Source organism: Narcine bancroftii, chromosome 3, assembly GCF_036971445.1.
Source record: "Narcine bancroftii isolate sNarBan1 chromosome 3, sNarBan1.hap1, whole genome shotgun sequence".
NCBI lineage: Eukaryota > Metazoa > Chordata > Chondrichthyes > Torpediniformes > Narcinidae > Narcine > Narcine bancroftii.
In genome coordinates, this window is record NC_091471.1 from 128569475 (window position 1) to 128596904 (window position 27430).

General features: G+C 40.8%; 1 protein-coding gene across 2 annotated transcripts in view; it reads right to left on the bottom strand.

The window, feature by feature from the left end:
• Positions 1 to 27430, bottom strand: part of slit2 (slit homolog 2 (Drosophila)) — a 509410-nt gene that overhangs the window by 17632 nt on the left and 464348 nt on the right. For both annotated transcript variants that reach the window (XM_069925076.1, XM_069925074.1), the window contains 5 exons: positions 23170 to 23309; positions 8811 to 8904; positions 5497 to 5634; positions 4915 to 5155; positions 2062 to 2192 (listed from right to left, as the gene is read on the bottom strand). In XM_069925076.1, the coding sequence (XP_069781177.1) occupies positions 2062 to 2192; positions 4915 to 5155; positions 5497 to 5634; positions 8811 to 8904; positions 23170 to 23309 (744 nt within the window). The remainder of the gene's footprint in view (positions 1 to 2061; positions 2193 to 4914; positions 5156 to 5496; positions 5635 to 8810; positions 8905 to 23169; positions 23310 to 27430) is intronic.

Genomic DNA, 27430 nt, shown 5'->3' on the forward strand with positions numbered 1-27430 from the left:
AGCTCAAATTGCAGAGGGTGGTCAAACTCGCAGGCACACTGGAGGTGGCCCTCTAGACTATGTAAGCCTACTCGTCCGACAATGCAGCCGCCTTGTGGTGGCCCTGGGTGCTGCCATCTTGGGACGTGTAGCCACTGCCATGTACCACCAGTGATCTGACCATGGATGTTGTACTCCATGAGCACCTAATACGGCGTCCCACCAGTGATCTGACCACAGCCACTGAATGTGGTGAATGTCTGCCAAGTTGCCTGTCTCCCCTCTGGCGAGTCTTGCTGTACTAACATTGGCTGTGCATTATCTCTACTGTTAAGGAAACTCCCCTTGGATATTACTGTGTATGCACCTATTGTCTTTCATTATTGTACCATGAGTTTCTGCTAATAAAAGCCATGATTATTGTTTGACCATATCATCTTTGTCTACTTCATCAACTGGCACTTCACTGAACTACTTCTGCGGCCTGGTCAAGCACCCGAGGAAATGGTGCTTAGCGAAAGATGTGGCTTGCTTCAACTGCAGAAAGAAAGAGCATTACGTGAAAGTGTGCAAGTCCAAGTCACTCCAACCCAACAGTGCCATTTGCGGACCGTGGGGGCCACCATCTTGCGACCGAATATACGAACTCTCCACTGCAGCTACAGACAGTGACCCGACACTAGCCTCCTTCACACTGGATCAAGATAGTCCTCACAAATTTTCCGGGTCGATGATGGACATCCAGGTAAATGGCTACGTAATGAGCTGCCTGTTTGATAGTGGGAGCACGGAGAGCTTCATCCACCTGAACACAGTGCAGCACTACTCCCTTGTGGTTAGGCCACTGAGTCACAAAGTCTCCTCGGCCTTGAAGTCCCATATGGCTGATATCCATGGCTATTGTGTAGTGGCCTTGACCATGCGGGGAACAGACTGCAAAGACTTTAAACTCCTGGTGATTTCACAGCTCTGCACTGCCATGCTACAGGGACTGGACTTTCAATGCCACCTTAAAAGCATGACGATGGAGGACAATGGGCCCCAAACCCCTCTCACTGAATGTAACCAGCAGTTCTTAAACCACCCACTGTGCTCCACCAGAAACCCCCCCCCCCCCTTTAACCCCCACCGCTTCCACACAGCAACCTGAAGATTGCTCAAGGCGCACGACCTGTGGACTTCGCCCCTCCATTGCTGTGCGCTGCTCACCCTCAACTGCAAACCCGTTTCCACTAAAAGTAGATGGTACAGTGCCAGGACAGGGCTTTTATTAAGTTGTTGGTGCAGTGGCTGCTCAATGAGGGGGATCATTGAAGCAAGCACCAGCCCTTGGAGAGCCCAAGTGGTGGTGGTGAGGAATGGGGAGAATAACAGGATGGTCATTGACTATAGTTAGACTTGACTATAGTTAGACCATTAACAGCTGGATGCGTACCCCCTTCCCCATATATCCGATATAGTAAAATATTGTTCTTCGAAGTAAGTTCAAATTCAGCCCTAACTAATGTACGTGGGTCTGATGGCTAGAAGTGTATTCATAGTTATTCATGATAACCTTACAATGCAGTTGAAGCTTCAACTGACATTCTACTTCCAAAGTTCAGTTATACTGAAGTCAACGCAACTTAATTTTGGATGCAAAGTAAACTATGCAGTCAGTGCTTGATCACATGAGCATGTAACTGAGGACAATTTTTCAGGGTCTCCAGTAAAAGATGTTGACTTGGAAGGTCTCAACTGGCATTAACTCAAAGCAAATGTGATCCTAATGTTGATTTATTACTCGCAGTGTTTACATTGTAGGTGATTCACAAAATCTTGCAGTGGTTCAGAGGAAAAAGGTTATGGAAAATTGTAAGGTTGGAGTGGAGAGGTTTACAAGGCAGCTGACCTATTTTATGTTCTTTGAACTACAAAGCGTTTTCAATGGAAAGTAGCCCCTCTCACTTTGATGAAGAAAACAATTACTACATAAACTTCCTATTTTCCACATAACATATTTACTTTCCATGCTGTTTCTAACTTTATTGTTTGCACAAGTTACGCCAATTTTCCAGTGGAGCATCTGCAGATGTCACTCACCTGTAAATGGCAGATGCTGGATATATTCCCGTGTCATAGCTGACACGTACACGTCCACGAAAAAGTTCCACAGCAACGTGATCACTATCTCCTTTGTATAGCAAAATCCCATTGTCTTCATCTGTAGCAACCTGGGGATTTTCAAGTGGAGCAATCAGAATCATCTTCCTCAAGAAAGCATCTCAAGGAAACAGGAATATAAGAAATGGAGATCCTACACCAAAATATTTCAACCAGCTTAATAAGATTTAATGTGTCCTATCTGAAAGTACTTTGGAAATATTTGTTTGCCAAACATAAAAGGTATAGTTTCTGTTACAGAGTAAATGTCATTATCATGCTTAAGTATCTCTCTTGGGTCTAGAGGTGAATGTTGTTCCTAATAAGATTGTTTCCTAGCTGCTAAGCTGCAGGTTTATTTGGAAACATTGCCACAGAGTTTACTTGAAAAGAATTTTGCTAATCCACATCTAAGCACTGTTAACTTAGGTCAATAGAAATATCCATGGAGGTCTTCGAATGTGATTCAGTGTGATCTGCACAGGGTTCATTTGCACATAATTTTCTCTAGATGCCTCAGCTACACTTCTGTTTTTTTGGCAGTCTCCAACCAGACATCATTGATATTGACCGTTATTCCTATTCTGCTAGTCCCATTGACCTGTTCCCATTCCATAACCCTCCAGACTTCTCCCATCCATGAGTTTATCCAATTTATTCTTAAAACTTAAGATTGAGCTCGCATTCACCATATCAGATAGCAGCTATTATCCACACTCTGTGAAGAAATTTCCCCTAATGTTCTCCCTAAACCATTCCATTTTCAGTTTAAAACTATGGCCCCTCATATTTAACTCCCCCAATCTAAATGGAAGAAGTCTACTCGCATCAACTCTCCTCTCATTCTTCTTCAATCCAAGGAATAAAGTCCTAACCTGTTTAATCTTTTCCTGTAACTCAACCCTTGAAGACGCGGCAACATCCTCGTAAATCTTCTCTGCACTCTCTCAATCTTATTAATACCATTTCTGTTGTTAGGCACCCAGAACTGCACACAATATTCCAAATTTGACCTCACCAATGTCTTAAACAAATTCAACATAACATCCCAACTCCTATACTCAGTACTTCCAATTTCTGTTAATTGCCTTCCTCAATCACTCTCTTTCCCTTATCTGTCTCACTTCTTCCACTCTCCACCACTGTTTTTCCCTTCTCCAATCAGAGAGCTATCTTTCATAGCCCTCTGCCCGCTCCCCTATCATTTCTCAGTATCTTTCTCTTCTTTCCTCCCATCTGTATCCTCCTATAGCTCTTAGCTGTTAGATGGTGTTCCTTCCCATTTTCTTTCCCAACCCTTTCCTTTTTATTCAGTCATCTGCCTGATTTTTGGTATCCTGAAGAAGGGCTCGGGTCCAAAATGGCGACTGCTCTTTACTTCCTTAGTTTCTTCAGCGCTTTTGTGCACTGCACTAGGCACTTGCATTTTCAGATAATCTTGTTTATCTCCTATTAACCTTGGCTTAGATAAACCTCTCCTGCTGAGTTTGTGCTGCTTCCCAGTATGTGCACACCAATTAAAGGGCAGCTCGATGCACCAGCTAATCTTTTATTATCTACCAGTCAATGCAAAACATTGGAAGTATAGTGAACTGGAGGTGGAAGTGGAGTATTCAATTGGCCTCAACTCAAGCCCAGATCTGTGCATCACAGACTTTGGGAAGATGTGAAATCTTGAGAAACAGCATAGAAGAGATGTTCTGGATTAATTCCAAAAACATTGTGGAGAAACTGGAAGCCTCAACATGTCAATTTCATTGACCATTCAAGGAATGGTAAGATTACTAAGAATTGTCGGATACTAAGATTCTGTTTCTTGTTACAATAGAAGGAACGTTGAACCTAGAATCTCTTTATGTTTTTGATGTTTTATCAATATAATATTCAAATATTATTTAGTTCCTGGGTGTGGTATCTCCACTGATTTGTCCTGCTCTACCCATGTTGATGCAATGGCCAAGAAAGCAGACCAGTGCTGCTACTTCCTCAAAAGCTTGAAGAAATTTGGCATGTCTCTGGTATCCCTTAATAGCGTCTGCAAGTACACCATTGAAAGCATCCTATCAGAGTGCATTATTGGGGACTGCTTCACCCAAGATTTCAGGAAATTGTAGAGGGTTGTGAATATGGCACAGGCCATTACACATATTCCCCTTCCCTCCAACAATTCCATCTATAATTCTCACTACCTTGGAAAAGCAGCTACCTTGGTCTGAGCCCAAGATGAGGGCATCTGTGCTGTTAGTGGCCTTGAGGGGTTGCAGACTCTGGGGAAACAGAGGACTGGCGCAGAAAGTTGGGAGAACACACCCCCTCCCCATTTGAGGAGAAGCAGAGAAGACTACCCAATGGAACTGTGACCACGGCAGCGGACCAATGAAGTGCTCTGCAATTGAAGAACACACGGGAAGTGAGCTGTTGGCAACTCGAGGTGAGGAAATCACATAGGCTGCAGGTGACTTGTGGTCAAAGATCTCACACCAAACTTCAGACTTCTGGAGACTGGCTTGAGACTGGATAAAGTGGCACCTCCCCCTGCCCTTTTTTTCCCTCCCCCCCCCCCCCCCCCCCAACCTTTTTATTCAGGCTTCTCCCTATTTTTGGTTCATACCTTGAAGAAGGGTTCCAGCACAAAACTTTGGTTTTTTTTTTACCTTTACCTATTCTGGATGCTGCGAGACCTGCTGAGTTCCTCCAGCATTTTTGTGTTTTTACTGAAATCACAATAACTGCAGAGTTTTCTGCCTCACTCTCTTAGAACTTGAAATTTAAAAGGTAATTTCTTTTTCTTACCTGGAGGGAAATATTGGGTTGCAGGTGGATATTTGGTGAAGGAATTTGCAGGTAAGAATCTCTGTTCACAAAGTTCACGCTGACTAAGGTTTCACACTTGTCACCCTCATACCCAGGCAGGCACTGGCAAACAGGCTCATTTCCAATCTCAATGCACTGTGCTCCATTCTGGCATTCGAAATGATCACAAGGACTTGTACGAGGTAAAACCATTGGCGGGGACACTTCGCAAAACAGACCGCTGAAAGACAGTAAATAAGAAATCTGACTTTGGAAGAGGCTGTATCATGAATAAACAGTCATCAACTGTCTAAGATTGTATATTTACCAACCAATCATGACCTAATGTTTAGAAGATGTGGATGGAAGGGCTAAATATTCTTTGGCAACTCAAAGATATATTGAACATTTACTGTAAATTTTTCCACACACAAGGATTACCATATTACAGCCAACAAATGAAGTCTCACAAAAGCCTTTCCTTCATATCCTTTTTTTCAATTTTTAATTCACACAGATTGATATGTGTCACATTTTAGCAGAATCTTATATGTCCCCTGTGTGACTCACAGCGAGGCCTACCTGTAGCCTTCTGGGCAGATGCAGGTATATCCATTAACAGCATCGATGCATTGTCCGCTGTTCTTACACTTGTTCTCTTGACAGTCATCATAGTCAATGTCGCAATGTTCACCGACATAGCCAGGTGTGCATTCACATCTGTAAAATAAAATATAATCTCCAAAGTTCAAGATGAAGGTAAAATATGCATCAAAAGTGTTCTTTAAAAAGGCAAGCTCTGTTTATGGCCATTATGTATTGCTTTGGGAAATTTTGGTTACTTTCCAAATGAATTGAGGTGACCTGACAGTGGAATTCTGTGGTGCCACCTTCATATTTTGTTAAGATTCACCATGTAAGGAATAATGGCAGTGATTAAAGCTAGAAAAAATAATTAATTTTAGATATAAAGCACAGTAACTGGCCTTCCCGGCCCATGAACCCGTGCTTCCAAATTCACCTAAAACCCCTATATGCCTTCGGAAAGTAAGAGGAAACCGGAGCACCCTGAGGAAACCCATGCAGACTTGGAGAAACTGAAAAAACTCCTCACAGACAGCGTGGGATCTGAACACGAGTCGCTGACCGGCACTATAACAGCGTTGTGCTAACCGCGCTACCCCTGCTGCCCTAAATAGTCAACGTTCCAGTGTTGGTGACTTGAGGAAAACAGGAATAAGGTTTTACAGGACTATTAGGTTTCAGGTGATATGCTCTCTGTTTATTCATTATCATCATTAAGTCTTTAACTTCTTGTTAAAAAAATTGTTTGACTTTGATGGAAGTTTAACAGTGTCTGTTGTGAATACAGATCAGAGATATCTGTGGGAACACATGTAACGCTGCTGGCAGTGTGTGCCATGTGTATAGCACACAACAGGACTATGCATATTGGCGTGCAAAGGTTATGATGTACCTGCAGGCAGAAAGGAAATATAGTAGCACCTGCCTGCAGATGGATCCTTTCCAAACTCTTATTTTTTTAAAAAATTCATCAGAATAGTGGAGAAGGTAAAGTAACTATACCCTTTTCAAGCGTAATATAGATGAGAGATGCATCTTTCAACCAAAGATTCAAAAACACTTTTCATGCAGGGTTTAATTTTTAGAACAGAAAGGTATATTTTCAGGACTGTGTAACATATCAAATCGTTCATGCCAAATTAAACTCATACTCCTGCCTTTACATGATAAATAATTGAAATATTGTGATTCACATTTACATTTATATGCAGGGAAATTATTTCCCGGTTAATGGTGCTAAATATGCCATATCATAGCATTAGCACATTGTATACTCTCCAAAATTTATTCCATTGAAGTCAACAAAATCAATTTTGTGAGCTGAACACGACATACTGATGCTAGGACATGGCACTTCCAATGGCAACATATGGGATGAACTGCTTGACAATAATTTGTAGGCAAATATTCTCCTCAAATTCCTTGAAATGCTGAATGATATATTTCAATGGTCCCAGCTCTCCATTTTTGGAGACCTCCTCTGCAAAGATAAAAATCCATCTTGTCCTTATCCAATAGACAAATGTGTATTTTTCAGTAGGAGTCCCTGAATGATCATTAATTTTGTTTATTTCTTCTTCTCTTCGATCCCCTGGATACCAAAGCCAGAGTCATTTATCATGAAAGAAACACTTCTGCCCAACTCATTCAGGCCAACCATCCTGAGCTAGTCCCATTTGCCTGCAGTTGATCTTTATTCTTTAAAGCCTTTCCTGGCAATGCATCTATAAAAAATTCTTTTGAACTTTGTAATTGTACCCCGTTTTGCCGTTCAACTGGCAACTTGTCCCTGATAAGGACTCCCCTCCAAGTGAAGAAGATCCCCCCCCTCCCCCACCTCATCTTAACCCAATCATTCTAGTCCTAGAATCCTCTACACTGGGAAATAGACTGTGAGCATTCACCTTCTCGAAGCCCCTCATGATTTTATAAACCTCTATAAGGCATGCCTCAGCCTCCTGCACTTGGGGGAATAAATGCCCTGTCTATTTAACCTCTGTCAATAATTCAAGCTCTCCTGTGCCAGCAAGAACCTGGTGAGCCTCCTCTGGACCCTTCCAATTTGTTGATATCCTTCCACTAGCTCAGCAACAAGTCAACCACATCGTTTCTGACCACTTTTTCTGTTATCAGCAAACTTATTCATATGAGCAAACATTGATATGATTTGCAGAGGCAAAAAATTACTGGGAGCATTGTAATAAACTGCAATGGTGACTTTAAAAAGTGCTTTGTTTGTGCAATTTGTATATCCCTAATGCTACATTATTTAATAAATATGATTAAAGGCATTTTACATGCCAATGTAGGTTACTATCTAGAAGAAAAGAAATTAAAAGTATAGACTTAATTTTAAATTTCTATAGAACATTGATTAGACTACACTTGATTCCCTCTCCAGGTATTACAAATTGAACGTAGAAGCAATGGAGAAAAAAAAAAATTCACACAAGATCATTACAATTCTAAGAGGAGACTATAATCAAAAAAGACTGAATAAGCTGTGAGCTGACAGAGGTCCTTAAAATTATGAAGCCATTAACAGGATAGATAGGGAAATGATGTTTCCATTTAAGTGGGAATTTGAAACAAAGCCACAAAAGTAATTTAGAGTAATAAATAATGAATTTTGCAAAACTTCACTCAGAGATGAATGAAAATGTGAACCTTTTCACCACATTAAATGGTTGAAGCAGAATGTAAGGGGAAGCTGGACAAGTACATGAAGAAAACAGATTGATAGAGAGAGATGATGTGTAGTAAAAGGAGCTTCTTGTGGACACACATAGATCAGTAAGGTTAGAAGCCCTGCTTTTGTTCAATAAATGGAAGTTATGAAAGAGTAAACTTCCCCGAAACAAGCTGGAACATAATGGGGTGGAAATAAATAAAAATTGCATCTAGTTTTGATCAGTAGAAACAGTACAACAATACATTTAAGTATGAGATGGCTCCATATGAGTGAGACACACCCATAAAATTGAAATGTATATTTTAAATGGCTGATAAAATGGTTGATTAAAGCTCACTTTGATGCTTGAGAAAGGGCTTACTTCTTGTGGTGACTCCCCCGATTCAGATGCAGTTGCCAGAGAGCAGATCAGAAGCCGGCTTGCGACACTCAGGATGTCTCTGTGGCTACCAGCACAAAAAAAAAACAATCTCTGCCTGAAGATGACTCCTCCTTTCTCCTCATGTGTAAATGCCTATACATTTGCTAGATCCTTCATTTTTGTTGAAGTCAACAGAAGAATTGCATGGTGACCAAAAATTGACAGATCAGTCATCCAACAAATGATCTTTCTACGTACTTGAATCCCTTGACAGTCATGATACATTTGGAGTCGTGCTGGCAGGCGTTCAGCTCCGGGGCACAGAAGTCCAGTTTCTCTTCACATAGCTCACCTATGACAGGATGAGAAAAGGCTAAAGTTGATTCCCCATTGTTGCAATGAGATTTAAAATAAATGATAGTGTCACAGAAGAGCAATCTAAATTACTGTGAGGCGAGCAAAAGAAGGCTGAGATATTCTCCATCTTTCTTAACGCTGCTGATGGAGTTGATGTGATGAATGATTTCATTATACAGAACAAAACACTGAATGTTTTTTTTTGTGGATCGTCCCTTGGTACTACCTGAAAGCACTGTGTTATTTAATCATGTGAAATACAATGGCCAGACCACACCTGAACTCCCGATAGATGGGGCTGAGACACAAGGCAGAAATGAGCTGCTAAATATGTATCTTCTCTCGTACATATCAATTTCTTTGCTTGCTCAAAATGTGGATGACTAATCAATGCAATGTTTAACTAAGGAAAGGTAAGTGTCTGCTTTCCTTCCATTATTTTCATCACCTTGTGAATTGTCACAGTAAAAAGATGAAACCAGTGATTCAAGAAGAATTCCACATGTCGAGATATTCAGCGTTCCCCCTTCTTTGCCATCCTCTACATGCAGAACAGGTGCTTGTGCTATTAAATTGACTTCCTGTCAAGCTCTTCCAAACTTATCTAACAGCACTGAAGTCAATGTCACTTGTTTAATCTATATTCTTTTCATGCAAATTGAGTCTAAGTGATGCTTGAAGGTCACAGTAAGTAAAGAATCGCTGAGTGATTATTCCATGATTCCATGCATGTCATCCCTAAACTGTCCCAAGGGAACATTCTCCCTGAATCTAATTCTTGAAATTTATCTCATGCCTGCCTGAAGCTGAAACTGCATTTAGATGGTGCAGAATAGGAATTGTTTTGGATTAACCTTCAGATTCAAGGAAGACTTGCTTCCATTCCAATTTTAAGAATTTGGATGGCGCTGCTTTGGGCCCTGCAGATTTGTCTATGAGTGGGGCAGGAGGTGCTAAATAGTGTGGGAGATGAGTCATGGAAACATAGAAAATAGGTGTAGGAGTAGGCCATTTGGCCCTTCAAGCCTACACCGCCATTCATTTTGATCATGGCTGATCATCCACTCAGTACCTTGTTCCAGCTCTCTATCCATACCCCCTGATCCCCCTAGTCACAAGTACTAAATCTAACTCTCTCTTAAATATAGCATTGGAAGCAGCCTCAATCACTTCCTGTGGCAGAGAATTCCATAAATTCACCACCCTCTGAGTGAAAAAATTCTTCCTCATCTCAGTCCTAAAGGACTTCCCCTTTATCCTTAAATTGTGACCCCTGGTTCTAGACTTGCTCAACATTGGGAACAATCTTCCTGCATCTAGCCTGTCAAATCCCTTAAGAATTTTGAACATTTCTATTAGATCTCCTCTTAATCATCTAAACTCCAGCAAGTACAAGCCCAGTCGTTCTAGCCTTTCTTCATATGCAAGTCCCGCCATCCCTGGTATCAATCTGGTAAACCTTTTCTGCAGTCTCTCCATGGCAATGATGTCCTTCCTCAGATAAGGAGACCAAAACTGAACACAATACTCCAGGTGAGGTCTCACCAAGGCTCTATACAACTGCATCAATACCTCTCTGCTCTTGTACTCGAATCCTCTTGATATGAACGCCAACATGCCAGTCGCCTTTTTTACTGCTTGCTGCAACTGCCTGCCCACTTTTAATGACTGATGCACAGCAACACCCAGGTCTCTTTGCGTCTCCCCTTTTCCTAATTGGATACCATTAAGATAGTACTCAGCCCTCCCTTTCTTTCCTCCAAAGTGGATAACCACACACTTATCCACATTATATTGCATCTGCCATGCATTTGCCCACTCACCCAACCTGTCCAAGTCACCCTGCACACTCCTAACAGCCTCTACACAGCTTACAATCCCACCCAGCTTCGTGTCGTCTGCAAACTTGGAAATGCTGTTTTCTATTCCCCCATCTAAATCATTTATATCATAAATAACTGGGGTCCCGGCACTGAGCTTTGTGGGACCCCACTAGTAACTGACTGCCATTCCGAAAAGAACCCGTTTATTCCTACTCTTTGCTTCCTATCTGTCAACCAATTCTCTATCCACCTCAATACCATATCCCCCTATACCGTGTGCCTTAAGTATGTATAGTAATCTCCTGTGTGGGTCCTTATCAAAAGCCTTCTGAAAATCCAGGTAAATCACATCTACTGGTTCTCCCCAAACCACTCTACTAGTTACATCCTCAAAAAATTCAATAAGATTAGTCAGACACGATTTTCCCTTCATAAAACCACATTGGCTCTGACCAATGAATTCACCACTTTCCAGATGTGCCGCAATCACATCTTTAATAACTGACTTTAACATTTTCCCCACTACCGATGTCAAGCTAACCAGTCTATAATTCCCTGATTTCTCTTTCCCTCCCTTTTAAAAAAAGTGGAGTTACATTAGCCACCCTCCAGTCCTCAGGAACTACTCCAGAATCTAAAAAGTTTTGAAAAATTATCAACAATGCATCCACTATTTCATGGGCTACTTCCTTTCTCACTCTGGGATGCAGACCATCTGGCCTTGGGGACTTGTCTGCCTTTAATCCCTTCAATTTATCCAACACAACCTCATAACTTACACTTATTTTCCCCAGTCCTTCCGTCACATTAGCCCCATGGTCCCCTATTATTTCCTGAAGATTATTCATATTTTCCCTAGTGAAGGCCGAACTAAAGTAGTTATTTAATTGGTCTGCCATGTCCTTGTACCCCATGACCAATTCACCTGTTTCTGACTCCAAGGGACCCACATTTGTCTTTACTAGTCTCTCTTTACATATCTATAAAAACTTCTGCAGTCATTTTTTTATGTTCCCTGCCAAATTTCTCTCATAATCTCTTTTGCCTTTCCTGATTAATCCCTTTGTCTTCCTCTGTAGAACTCTGAAATTCTCACAATCCTCTGGTATTCTGTCTTTCCTGACTAGTCTATACACTTCCACTTTACACTTGATACTCTCCCTGATTTCCCTAGTTATTTGCTTTTGCATTCCTTTGCCAATTTTATTTCACCTTTGCCTTTATAGAGCGCCTTCCTAAAATATTTCCTCTATTCTGAGTGACAAGGGAATTGTCACGAGTCAGAGGGACGCCATGTTTCACAGAAACTGTTGTTATGGGTTATATTAGATCTTATATTATATGTATGTTTTTAAAAAGAGATAGATTGTGGGGGGGGGGGGGGAAGGTTTATCATAGGTCACCACAAACAGAGTAATACTTCACATCTCATTTAAAATGCAAGAGCTTGGCTGAAGCCATCATGCAGGCACCAATGGCTTTGCAAAAGACAATGGGACTATTTTGGAAGGAATTTTATAAAGCAGGTGGAAATAAACAGTCCAGGCTCAAAGTGCAGATAAGATCATTCAAAGATCGGGTTAGTCCTGCAAGAACTTGTGGTTTTGCAAGCAGAGAGAGAGGAAAAGACAAAACAGGATTTCTCTTAGAAAGAGTGTGAGAGAGAGAGAAAGGCAGAAAGAACGGACTTCTGCAGCGGCTTTTGGAAGCTTTTGCAAAACCCCATTTTGAGGACAGGTTCTGAGTTCAGCCTGTTCAAAACTCTTGTAGTCCTTACAAGAGGAAATGGCTGGCTAGAGTGTTTCTCCTGAAATAAGGGAAACAAGAGGAACTCTGTGGTGACCTGGAAGAAGAGATTATAATTTGGAAAACCCTAATGCGGCAAGTTTCTTCGGCAAGACACTGAAGTGACTGACTGGAGGAAATCAGTTTCTGTGTGTCCAATGAGCAACAAATATTTCTCTAAAACCAACATGAACCTTCCTGAGTGGTAATCATTTACCTTGAAACACCAGAGCCTGGTGTAAATTCATAAATGTTAAATTCTGTGCACAGTATAAGAGTTGCCTGATAATGGTGAACTTGGAGGAGTGAGAAGTGAATGATTGGACTATTAAAGCAAAGAACTTTCCTAAACATATATACATTGCATACACGTGCGCTTAGAATTAGAAGGGGGTTAAGTTAAGCTAATAGTAATAAGTTAAAGTTTGATCCTGTATTTATGTTTAAAGAAAATTAAAAGCAACCTTTGTTTAAGTAATCCTTTGTCTTGGTGAATTTCTATTGCTGCTGGGATTTGAGGTCCTCTGGACTCGTAACACTGAAAACATCCTTGAAGTGTTTTCCTTATATTTAATCATGATGGACCTGGCTGTGCCTGTGCAGGGAGTTAGGCACTGGGGGAACAAGTGATGAAGGCTCTCCATTGGTGCTGGCAAAGTGCAACTGGATCCTCAATTACAGGCTGCTGACCTGGGAGCGGATCTTACTTTAATACAATTGTCCTGTTGTGGATTAGGAAGATTCTATGGAGATGATCTTGGTGCACCTCTCCAATGGAAATCAGCACCATTGATTGTTTTTTGTATGAATTTTCTAATTTCAGATATCGAGCCCTCTCTATTCTTCTGCACCAGCTTTTCACTTCCCTTCCTCCCTTTGTTGAACCCTTTTGAGCCTACCCCACCCATTCTCATTCCCCTCCTCATTGGGTCCATCCCTCTCCTGCCCCGTCTCCTCACTGGATTCTTCTGCTCTCACCCCACCCTCCTGCCCACCCAACCTTTGGTTCCACCTGGCCTCTCTTGACACCACCTTTCTTAACTTCTAACCAGATTCCAGCACTGCCAACTATCTTCTAATCACCTGACACCTTTGCTTTTCTTGCCTCTCTCTCCCTTTGTCTGGCCTCTGCCAACCTCTACGTGGTTCACTGATCCTATATGAGCTGGCTGACCTGCCCAACACTGTTCTCTTTACACTAGCTTCTCTTCTCAATAAAGGGTTTTGGACTGAAACATTGAGCATTCCTTTTCTCCCACTAATGGTGTTCGACCTGCTGATCCTTCAGGACTGTGTTTTGCTTCAGATTCCAGCATCTGGTCTCCTGCATATCTTCACTTGTATGAATATCAAATACAACCGAAAGCCAAGAGAGCTAAGGTGTTGTAATTTATCTCCAATGGAAATCTTGCTGGATGTACAGGAAAGGCAACAAACTGTAAATCCCCTTCATGACTGTTTAGCATTTCATGCAGTGTAGACCAATTAGAGTTTTGTAAAGCTGAAACATCACCTTATTGCCCTTGAGCTCAATCCGCTGACAGAAGCCCAGCACATTATACAGCTTCCTAACTAATCAATCAACTTGTACAGAAACCTTCAGGAACCTATGGATTTGAACCCCACCATCACTCTGAACCTCCACACTGCTAAGATTCTGCCACTAACCATGTACTCCACCTTCAAGTTTGACCTTCCAATATGCATCACGTTACATTTTTCTAGATTGAACTACATCTGTCACTTCTCTACCCAACTCTGCATCCTATATACTGTTGTAACTACAACAACCTTCTACACCATCCACAGCACCTCCTACCTTCATGTCACCTGCGACCTTACCAATTTGACCCCCTCCACTTCTTCATCCAAGTCATTTGCAAAACGCAAAAAGAGCAGGGGTCCCAGAACAGATAACTGCAGAACGCTACTAGTCACTGATCTCCAGGCAGAATATGCTCTGTCTACTACACCTTCTGCCTCTGTGTGAATCTAAATCTGATTCTGTTTCCCTGATGCTGCCAATGTGTTAAATGCTTTCATCTTATTGGTGGGGATGTAATTTGTGGGCTAAATGTGGCCATTTCTAGCGGGTAGCCAGTCAGGATCCATTAAGTAAATAAACTTTGACACTGACATCTTACAGTGAGTTCCAACTAACATCTGGGGGAATCAGAGAGCTTTTCAAGCAATTTGGCTCAGGTAGCAGAGCTGCTGCTTCACAACCCCAGTGATTCTGGGTCCAATTCTGAACATGGGGACATTGCAAGTTCACCCTATGAACATACAGATGAATTGGACACTGCAGATTCCCTCTAGTACGTAGATGAGTAGTAGAATCTACAGGGAGTTGATGAGAACATGGGAAAAATAAAAGGGGTCGCAGATAGACTAATGTAGAGCTGGGAACTAATGATTATTGCTGACTTGGTAAGCCAAAGGGGTTATTCTGTGCTCTGTCACTGCATGACTGGGTTCAGGGCTTTCCTCCATTCACATACTGTGCTGAGACTTTTGGCAGGTCTATCAGGAAGGGTAGGACCTAGCTGACTATCCCAGACAATGAAGACATTCATTTAAGATCTCTCTTCATGACAGTCAGTTTCAATCAGCAGTGGTCCACAGACTCATGCATATCCGTGACCATTTTGTATCAGTTTCAGGGGCAGGAGGGAACCAGAGCCAGATCAAGATAAATGTAGTTATTGATCTATGATGTTGACCAGCACATCCCAAGGTCCATGGTTTTGTGATATAGGATGTACTCGAGCAAAGAGGAGGATCTATGCCAAGGACCTATAGGTAAAGGTTGCACCTTCCTCACCAAGTTTTCTTTGCATAAAATGCATGGCAGAACAGAAACCATGTGATGGTTAAAAAAAAACAACCAATTAGTCTCTTATAAATAAAATATATGGATCATTTAAAGAAATGAAAATACACGCATTGCCAGTCATTACATGCAGAAAATTTCTGTGAAACCTTCGCTGACTGAAGTATTTTAATCTTTCAAACAAAAAGAGCTAAAATTGGAATCTCCGTGGTTTTTGTAAAGAGTTTGGGATCAGAGGAGGAATTACCTGCCTGAACTTTCTTGCAGTAGCAGCATGCTCTGCCACATTCTTGACCACCGTATGTATGATGAGCAAAAGGATACTACCACTATGGTTCTAATGGAGTAAAGGAGGCTTGTCGAAGGATGCAGACAGGAATCAGGGTCTGGAACAATTTAATTTCTTTGTTTGTTTTTAGGGCAGCTCCTTTCTTTGTAGACACAGGGACAGCATTAAGAAGTGTCCCCTGTGGGAGAATTCTGACACCTCCATCTCTTCCTGGCTATATCACAATTTATAGCAAGGTGTGCTGCAGTGACATAGGCAATTACCAGGAGATGTGAACTGGTGACTCCCAGACTTCAACTCTACACATCACATAGGGGACAATCCCAGTATAATCTTTAAGATCACTGGTCAGCATAATTATTGGGTGCACTTTTCAAAAGAGCCTTACTCCTGGGAGAGATACGACTAGGTTGCCGCAGCACACATTCCTACCTTCCCACAAGTACTATTCAACATCTGTCAAGCAGCAGGCTTTTAATCATATCAGTAGGCTGTGGGAAATAACTCACAATTGATGGTATTTTCCCTGTGTTAATGTGATAAAAAAAACTTTTATGTTTATAGTCTATATGTACTGCTGCAGGGAATTAATTATTTTTACACTATCAAAGTTGTAAAGGCTATTGAGAAACATGCAAATAGGTGATATTTCCCATTTACTATCAGAAAGTATGTGTACCAAATGAGAAATCACTCTTTGTACTCTGCTAGAGATAAAAACATCCGAGCAGAGTAGCTTTCTAGGTTTCTAGTAGCTCAATACTAAGGGCCAAAAGTTCATTCTGATGCCCTCAGCTCTGCTTCCTGCCATTGATGAGTCCACAAGGATTATTTCACCTGCCAATATTGAAGTAAATTCAAGGTTTTATGTAGGTGGCAACATTGCAAATAAATTCCACATTGAAGAGTGTCGATATATAGTTTCACATGCAGCATTTCTTGCCTATGTATGATACTTTAATTTAAGAAAAATGTCGAGATACAGCACAGTAACAGGGCCTTCTGATTCACGAGCCCGCGTCATCCAAATGCCCGAATTAACAACCCTGTACCTTTTTGAAGGGTGGGAGGAAACCAGAGCACTCGGAGGAAAACCAAGGAAACACAGTGAGAGTATACAAACTCATTACAGAGAGGGCCAGATTTGAGCCTGGGTTGCTGGTGCTGTGTAGTAGCATTGTCCTCACCACAAAACTAACCATGCCATCCGTTTTGTTACAAATAATTGTGTTAAGGCCACCTGCATCCTGCTAACAAATCAAGTTTTAGATCCTTTGTATCTCCAGCGACAAGCATCCAAAGCAAAACAAGTTGTAGTGTTATTTCTCATTTCCCCTAATGTTCATAGTCTTGATCAACAAATATTATACCCTAAGGAAAACTTTGAAATTTTCCTTCTGATGAAGCACAGTGTGCTCTGCTGACCCTTCACAGAACTGATGGGAACCTGAGTTGCTTGGTGCTCTAGATTAATGGTCTATATTAGGCTCTGGATCAACAACATTACTCACAAAATACAAAACGATCAAGGAATATGAGGAAAAGATACATTGAATATCAGAAAAATGATGCAGAATACTTATTTCTTGTTTACATTTTCCATCTGAGGGAATGCATCAGTGCATGTAACTAAAAAAAAAACCAGTAGGGGTTAGCAAAATGATGAGAATCCCGCATGAGAAAATGACAATTTTGTTCACTCAATGTAAAGATATTTAGAAAAGTTAATCTTCTGGCACTAAATACTAATTAACTTTTTTAAATATTAGTAAATACACCATAAAGGACAATGTTTTATTTAAATAATTCTTAGTATTGGCATTTAGAGTACTTCTTACCAAAAACAAATAGGTATCCAGTTACTGAAAACCTCCTTTGAAAGAGAATCTGACCTATTGGTGACTCCAATTTCTGGAAATACATTGAAGATAGGCTATGTGTGAACACATAAAGCACTGCTCCAACCAGAGACACTAGTTCATTTAATGAATGACCAGCGTATACTAAATATGGGCAAGTGTAGAAGGGAGCCGATGATTCCATTTAACCCCCATGATAGGTCAGGTCAGATTGTTCATTCATGTTTTGTATAGACCACTAGAGTTAGAAGGATTACACTCCTTTTGTCCTTAGTTAGATTGATGTACAGATTCTTATCTTGGCACCAATGATGTGATATATAAACTGCAAAATATTTATTGGCTCCATTTACGAGAACCATTAAGGATGTCAGGAATATTTCAGCTGCTCACACCTGAGACCTGCATCTATTAACATCTGATTTTCTAATCTGTGCTTTGGGATTATTCATTTACCTTGATTGTTCTTCATTTTTGTCTCTATAGTTACTGGCAGATAACTGGATTATTGGCCTTTCTTGGATCCAGTTTCTTTCCCCAGATATGAAGTGTAATAATCTACATTAAAGGATCAGCAGGCATCGCAGGATCAGGCTGCCAACATCAAGCAGCAACACTCCTTTTTATTATGGCATAAAGAATGAAAGTTGCTATCTCATTGATGAAGGCCACAGATCACTGTAGCAGAAGAATCACAGCTGGATCATAGTTATCTTTTCAAATAATACAATGCATAAAAAATTGGAAAGATCTAATCACATGGAGTTCATACTGCCTTAATAAAGAATGACCATGTTCTCTGTATTAAGATGACATGAGGAAAGGAGCAGTTCAAAATAGGAAGAATTTTTTTGGGTGCATCATGAAAACAAACCCCAGTTTCCGCAAAAGGTAATTAACTGAAGTTTCGCCAGGGTGGGACGCAGCTTTCAAAGGGGAAATGGCAGTAGTGCAGTGGGGTGGTGGATCAGGGATGTGGGGTAGCAATCATGCACCTTGTTTGCAAGGAACAAGCAGGCGACAGGAAGAAGAAAAAAAAAATGACCCAACTCTAACAGCTTGTGGAAAAGAGAAAATGGGAGAAACAGACTGCGACTGACCTTTTTCCACCTCATTCAGATTAGCAGCTTGCAGTGACAAGAGACAGAGAAACAAGAGATGGTCTGAGTTTATTCTTTTGCAATACACTAGAACAATATAATGCAGCAAAAAAAAAAGTCTTGTCACTATTTAAAGTTTTCATTCAATCTTCTCTCCTTCTGCATTGATTGAATTCTCTGTCATTTTTATGTTAAAAGCTTGTGATATCTTCACAGTTCTCTCTGTCAGGGGCACAGAATCCCCATATAATAATCTGATCCACACACTGTAATTGCTGTGGTATAATATATCGATTAGCTTGCATGTTTATTTTAAGAGTATTTCCCACCCTATTCCCATTTTCTCTTCTTTTCCTAATTACACAGAATATCACTTGGATATGGATTTTGAACATCGGCAGCTACCTATTTTATGACCTCTCTCATTAGTATTTGAATGCCTATCTGACCATGGAGCATCAGCAGAATAGCTGGATGACAGAGGTCACTGTATTTTGGCCTAATTCTATTACCTGTTGATGCCCACGCTAAAGCACCTTCTGACATGGCTTCCCTAGACAACGATTTGAGGGAGGAATTCCAAATGATTTTTCCCTCTTCATTTGCAATGGAACAAAGTTAAACTGTAACCCACTGATTGTGAATTGGTTGAGATTGGTTACTCAGAGCAAATCAAAATCCCTACCTAAGGCTTTCTTTGCTGTGTTTGGCAACCAAGCTGTTGGAAGAGCTTACTTCTGCTTAATCTAATTTAGTGCACTCAAATGCAGAGGCTCGCAAACCATTCTTCATTTGATAAGTCATAGAACTATATTGTCAGCGATTAAAGCTGTGACAGAATAAAATAAACCTATTCTTTCAGGTTGACACAATGTTGACAAATTACTGTAATTACTGTAAAAACTCAGTTTGCACAATTAGTTGATTTAATTTAGTGGCAGGCTTTGGTTATGATGTCTTCTGGCTTCATTGCGCACCAGATGTCAGGGAATGAACAACTAGTTGTTAGTTCTTTATTTGTTTACAAAATATCTTATGCCACAAAATGATTTGGCAATGTACAAGGTCCAAACTGGTCACCAAGGCGGCAATGCAATTGAGTGCACCCTTGGTTTTGGTGTAACCAGCTGTTATTTCTTTTTGCAATAACATCTGTATTCCATTTCACAGCTGCATTGCACTGAGTGACTCACAATTAATAGAACTGCAGCTGGATCGGGTTTAAGGAAAAGCTTGCATTTATATACTGCCTTAAATATGACTTCATGGGAATTACAGCTGACAAATTTGCTAAAAGTTGATCAAAATCTTGGTGGGGAGGTTTAAAGAATTACCTAAAGGCGGAAATGTGATAGCCATGTATAAATATGAGAGAAGCCATAAGAAGGAAAGGGTTTAGGTAGTGAAGGCACAACTACTAATGAAACAGTGAACAATGGGAGGGATAGGAGGCCAGAATCAGAATGGTGCAGATTCCTTTGGAGGGTTATCGAGTGGGAGAAGGGTACAGTGGTAGGGATGGGTGAGGCTAGAAGGAATTTGAATACCAGGATGAGAATGCTTCAGTCATGTTTCTGCTGGATTATAAGACAATGTTGGTCATTAAACACAGAGATTATATGTGAGTTACGTTAATGAGCTGTTAGTTTTGGATGAGCTCAAGTTTCCAGCAATGAAAGATTGGAGGGCAGCCAGAACAGTACTTAAATACTTGAGGTTAGAGGTCACAAAGGCATTTTATGAGGGTGTTGGCAGAAGATGAGCAGAGGTAAAGGCAAATGAACTAAACCAGGTGCAGAGGTAGGTGGCACTACATATGAAGAAGGAAGTGTTTCTGGTAATGAAATGGACAGTTTGCAAGCTCAGTTTGAGAGTCAGATAAGATGCTAGCCCCACAAAACAGTCTGGGTTTGTCTCAGATGGTGATGAGGGAGTGGCTTCCTGGAGGAACAAGGTTCATGGAATCTAATAACAGGAACCCCAGAGGTCAATAAGCTGGATGACAGCTTCATTGAAAAGTGAAATTAAAAGTATCCAAGATATAAAACAAATCCTACATTAACATCCAAAGTCAAAAATTCATCTTTCAAGTTGAGGAAGAAGCAATGAATTGAGTTTTAGATGAGACCTTCTTAAAGGGCCTGATCCAAAGGGCCACCAAATGACTTTACCTGTTGATACATTGCAACAACATAAATACTCTGTCACAATTCACTGTTGCATATATAATGACTTTCTTCTCAACAGAGTCAAGCTCTGGAAAAATGTAATTGTGTTATTACAGATGATCTAGGTGACTGTGATGTTCAGGGACTGACACTGGACTGCCCTTACTGGCTGACACAATTCCGGCTCAGTTGCAAAATGTATGGGTACTCGAGTTGCATTGCTCCTTCTGGCTTGGCACAAAATACCAGGCATGCCAGGGAAGGATGTACGACAGAAAGGCTGGGAACTGTATAAGTGGAATTCGGAATCCTCAAACACCAGGACTTCTCTTGTTACATTTCAAGTCATCTTCTAAGTGATACTGATATGGGAAACAGAGAGACTTCAGATGTTGAAATCTTGACTAAACAATGAGCTGTTGGAGGGACTCAACACATCAGGGGTAGAAATGGTCAGTCAATATTTTAGGTCAGTACATTTTAGCTTCATTCTTGATAAAGGATACTAACCAAAACATTGTCCACACATTTCTGCCCATGAATGTTGCCTGACCTGCTGACTTCTTCTAGCAGCTCACTTTTTTTCTTCATATTATTAGGAAGCTTAACTAATTTATATTGTAAATATCTGACCACTGATTAACCTGTTATAGTTACTGGAATATACCCATGCTTAGCACCAACCTCCACCCAAGTTAGTAGTGCCAGGGAATGGCCGTGTTATTAAATTTTTTGGGTAGGGTGTTTATTGTATCTTGGGTGACATCCAGACAAGGGAAAATATCCAGCGTGAGATGCTACTCTGGACAGAAGGGAAATTAATTCTTCATGAAAAATATTCTCATGATTTTTTTCATCCTTTTTATAAGCAGAAAATTATTGCTAAATATTTCTTGGCATTTGGACATTATCCCAGATAGGAAAAGGCTGCCAAGATATTTATAGTTGCAATCTCTAAATTTTGCTTCAAGTATCATATTAGTATAAAATGGAATCTCACCATTATCAAGCCTATTTGTATCAGAGACTACAATAGCATCTATAAGAGATCTACATGAGCAAATATTTCAGAGAGATCTGAATACAAAATATCTGCTAGTGTAAATGCTTTCTTCCAGTTTATTATTTCATTTTGTACATTGTACATTGTAAACAATTTTTTTAAATATTCCATGTTAGAAGACAAACTGAAATCCTGACTTAAAACACCTGAAATATAAAACTTCCAAAGATAAATACATAATTGGGAAGGACATATTGTGAAATAAAATAGGCAACAATCCATATCATAAGGCTCTATTCCTTTTCAATATATGACAAAATCTACAGTGGTTTTCCCCTGCCTGTAAGAAATTAGACAGGTACTCCATTAAATAGACAATGAGGCGAGGTGACATAAAACCCCAACACTAAAATTGTTTGCTTCAATTTTTATTTCCGGTTATTGCAGGTGACACAATTATCTGAAGTTGGCAATGTCCTTTAGTTTCATGCTGTATATCTGCAATGAAAAAGCTATGGCAATCAGGCATTCACCTTTCCAATCTGCTGAAGGCCCTGAATCAACATCTTGTTAAAAATGTAGCAGTAAGGTCAATAGACTAAATTGTGGTCTTACTTTGCAAAGAATTTTGTGTTAGATTAAAGCCCGCAATTTCACATTCCCATTCAATCAGCAAATCAAACGAGTAAAAAAAAGAAAGAGCAGAGAAGACATTTTACATAAATTACATTGAAAAAAGAAAATACAGTATAATAGGAAATTACCACTTGCAGGTTTAATCATCTGTCAAATGTCTCCACACTTGGGAATTTAAAGCCTAGAAATTCCATTTGCAGTGTCATTGTTGAGAACTTCATAACCTTTCATAAAATATGCACTTGGCTGCTTTCTTAAAAGGGTCATTAAGCATTCAGATCTTAACAAAGTAAATAATAATTTTTTTAACAATATGTTTTTGCAAGCTAATGTACATTTCTGGCGTACATATAGGTTCCATTGTATATTTAACTGTACTGGGTTAAATTTCTGATCTATGATAAATTAGCTGATTTTGACTAAGATGCTGATACACATCGATGCTGCAACTGGCTTCACATGAAGTTCTGAGTTACTGGAGGGTTTGCTACTACTTGTGGAATCATAATCCCGGCATCAGTCAGTGCTTCCAGGAAAGAAGAGATAAGGAGAACTAATCAGCATGAAAAAATGTTGGGGGTGGGGGGGACAATAATAAATAGCACAACAGGTGGTCCACATTCACAGTACATGCTCTTATATTTTTATTATTTGTTGATGAACAGGAAAATAACTAATATATTGTTGAACAAGTTTTCTGTTGTGCTTTACATGCCAGAATCTGCATTTATTTGTTAAGAATAAGTTTGCCACACGTCTTTTACCTGTGTATTCAGGTGGACAGAGGCAAGTGTAGTTATTGACCCCATCAATGCAGGTGGAATTATTTTCACAGTCGTTGTCCTCACAGTCATCTATGTTCACTGCACAGTTCTCACCTTCGAAGCCATCAGGACATGAGCACCTGAGGACACAAGAAAACTCACACTTAAACATGAGAAGGTAACCTGAAGACACCATCAAACCATCCTGATGAAGGAGGAAGAGATGTTCTTAGTGAGGCCTTTTGCCAAAATAATTAAGTTTCCAAGAATAATAGTCATTTAGTAAAGTAACCAACAATGTCTGGAAGTTGTACTTCCACCATGTCTTCTGTGTTAAATAGGTGGCACATGCAGCACTAATGCCAAATTTAAAGACATCAAGGAACAGAAGAATCATTAATCACTTCCTGGGCAGGCTAACCCAATAGAAATGTATTAACAGGAACTTCCTGGTTTACTGTTTCTTTGGGAAGAAGCTAGACCCTCAATATTGAGGTCAGGTCACTCATCTGAGTGCTACTGTAGCCCAGTACTACCTGCCGCATGGCCATCAACTAAACCAGCTTCCCCACTAGGGTTGCCCATCAGTTACCCTTCATACTTACAAATGTATAATCAGGATGAAAAACAAGACCTGTCAAAGGGTGGATGAACCCTTTTGTAGGGTCAATAGCATCTAGCAAACACATGCCGTGAAGCGTGGAAAGGGCAACCCTTGCATTGAAGCTTGGTCTGGCCTTCACTGCAACAGAACTTCCCTCAGCCTTGGACCTCAGTATGCTACTGGAACTGGGAGGGGATGTTGAGAAGGTGGGTCTTGAACTATGTCAACCCCCTACTCACCTAAAATCCATTCATGCACATGCTGTTCTTTTCTGAGGAGTGGGGTATCCTTTTATCAAAACCCCACAAACTGACCAAAAGGAACCATCACCATCCTACAGGAGGGGTAGCCAGAAGGAAAAGAAGAACCTCAATAGGAAATGGGTGCAACCACTTAACATAGATGTCTAAAATATTCATTATGACACATGCCAGGTCCCACCTGAGTGATCTCATTAGTCCCTTTCTTCCTCTCCTTTTTTCCCCTGTACCTTGCAACTTGTTCTCTCTCAGATTCCAATCAACTTCCCATTGATTCCTTTGTCAAAGTATGCTGGCTTTACGATGCAAAGCTATCAGACAGCTCATGTGCTGATGGTTTGAAAAGTTCCCACATCTGAAGCCTTCGGCACTTAAGCAGCTGAGGGACTGGAACATGAGCACCTGTTCCCTCAGGTGTGCATCTTCTGATGGGTTTGACGGTGAGACCTGTGCAGTAAACATTATTGACTGCAATGACAATGACTGTGAGAATAATTCTACCTGCACTGAAGGGGTGCCCCTACCTAAATTCACTTGAAGGTACAACTAAGGGATTAAGAAGTCATGGCGATCAGATTATTAGCAATAATTAGTTTGAACTAATTAAGCAAGCAGTTTAATTATGTGGTTAAGAGGGGAATGTTTAAATTCCACATGGATTGCACCGGAGATCAGGACTGAATATGGGTCCCTAAAGTGGTGGGGCAACTGTTCTATCAACTGCACTACCAAGAAACCCCATAAGGAGTAGTCCTCAAACAATTCCATAAGATGCCTCATTGTCTAGCTTTGCGCTGGTTAGGTGGCACTCTATGGAAGAGATGGGAATCTACACATTAATGGAAATACTTCAGGCTAGATTGAACTGCCATTCATGATAGTTTTCTTTCAATGCTGTCACATGGCCAGATGATCATGTATAATTAAGAAAGGGTGCCATTAGCAACTCCCCAAATGCTGTTGAATGTCTGACTGTTTAAAGTAAACTTCATTTACACAGTGCGAGCACTCTGCTAACCGCACCTGAGCCTGCTACCCTCAGCTCATTGGGAAAGGATACAGGAAATCCCATGTAAGGGGAGTTTATAAGAGGTAATGAATGGATTTGAAATAAGGTGCTTTTTAAAATTATGATTATACATTTGTAAGTATGCAGGGTAACTGATGGAAGGAGATCCATAGATAATGCAAAAATTAATAACGTAAGGGAATCCAGTGTTGGCAAAAACGGTCCGTTCATGATGAGCACAGGTTATGTTTAAGTGTCAAACTCCTACAACCTCATTCTTGGCTCTACACAAATGTTCAGTTGCCTGACTGTATTGAGCCAGGGACCTTGTACCTGGACCAGACTAAGTGCATGTGAACCTGCCCACTTTGCTTCCAGGTCCTGTCATAGAGTCATACAGAAGCAGAGCCTTCAGGCACCATGTCCGTGTTGATTATTATCTGCACCAATCCCATTTATCAGGTCCATAGTCTTCCATTCTTTGATGATGCAAACACTTGTCTATATACTTCCTGAATGCTTAATTTTAATGTAGACGTACAGCATAGTAACAGGCCACTTCGGCCCACGTGTCTGTGCCGCCCAATTTACATCCAATTAACCTACATGCCTGGTACGTTTTTGAATGGGGAGAAGAAACTGGGGCCCCAGGGAAAACCCACGCAGACATGGGAAGATCGTACAAACTCCTTACAGGCAGCGCAGGCTTCAAATCCCTTCCCAATTGCTGGCGCTGTAAATGCATTGTGCCGCACGTTATGAGAGTACTTGCCTCCATCATCGATTTAGGCAATGCTTTTCAGATTTAAACCACTCTCTTGATGAAAAAGGTCTTCCTCAGATACTCTGTAAACTTCTTACCCCTTAATCTGAACGTCTGCCAACTAGTTTTAGATATCTCTGCCATGTGGAAATTTTCCAACTATCTACCCGTCCCCATAAATATTATGCATCTAACAGCTGTCACAAATCCAAGGAAAACAAACCAAGCCTATTCAGTCTTTTCTCATAACTGAAATCTCCCATCTCAGACAACATCCCTGCTGAATTTCCTTTCCAATGAAATGACATCCTTTAGTGCAGTAACAGAACAGCAAGTAGTATTCCACTTATGACCTTATCAATGTTTTATAAAGTTGTACCCTGTTTGATTATACTCTGTCCCAGCTAATGGTGGTAAATATTCCATATGCCTTCTTCATCAATTTATGGAATTGTGCTGAAGATCACACTGTTCATTAATACACCCCGAGGGAATAGCATTCCTTAAGCATGTCTATCCTAATTTAATCCCACACTTTTCAGGATTAAATTCCACCTGCCATTACTTTGTCCACCTTATCTACTGATTAATATTATCCTGATCTTCCAAAGAACCTACATCCAGGTTACAAAAGGGAACAGGAGCTGCTGGCAGCTATTTGCTATTCCACTGAAATTCCAGTGCAACATCTGCTCAGTGGCATCCATTGATCTCCACATCTTTTAGGTGCTGTTGCCACATGCTAAAGTGATGGCTCCCAAGGAGAGCAACCTTCCTGGCTGGAGGGGTTTGGGTTTGTTAAAAAGCTCACGATGTCATCGTAACAAGTAGTTCCAGTCCTGCTCTATGTTTAAGACCAAGTGCGAACTTCAGAGCTATGATTAACTTGCTGGGACTCCTGGCAGAAATATCAGTTGAGAACCCCCCCCCCCCCCCACCGACCCCCCAAACCAGATTTCACCCAATCAAACATCAGCCTGTCTCAGAGGAGGGAATAACCAAGCTGAGGCCAGCCTGCTAGGCCAGTAGAATTAATCCAGGAAGCACAGACATTCCCTGTCACCCGCCCCGCGTCCCCCCCCCCCGCCCCCATCTTCCTGCAGACTGGTAAGCCTGCTGGTTAATAACTGTGAGTCTCCTGGAGGTGTCTGGGTGGGAGAGTGGCGGCCACAAAAGCTGTTCGTATTTGTAATGGCTTTTTGAACTTTAGCGAAGACCTTTTGAGTGCCTTCCAAATCAGTGATGGGCAGAATAACCCTGTGACCGGGAAACCAAGGCTGGTGGCCAAATTGGGAGCAGTTGGTAATTCTCAGCACAAATGAATACCCTTGTAATGAACACCACTTTGGAACCAAGTTGGCACGAAAATGCGAGCAATTGAGCCAATTTTTGAGACTGAGCACCAATGCAAACGAGTTCCCTGTATTATCTATGCATGAACAAATTACCCTCATTTTGAATAGTTATGCCCAGTGGACATGCATTGCTCAAACATTAGCAGTCAAACAGTCTATTCCATTTCTTAGTGGAATGAAAGATTTTGGGATCATTTTGTACCTTTATTATTAAGCATTACTTTAGCATTATGGAAATAAGGCAGGGACATTCCTCAGTAGACAGACCCT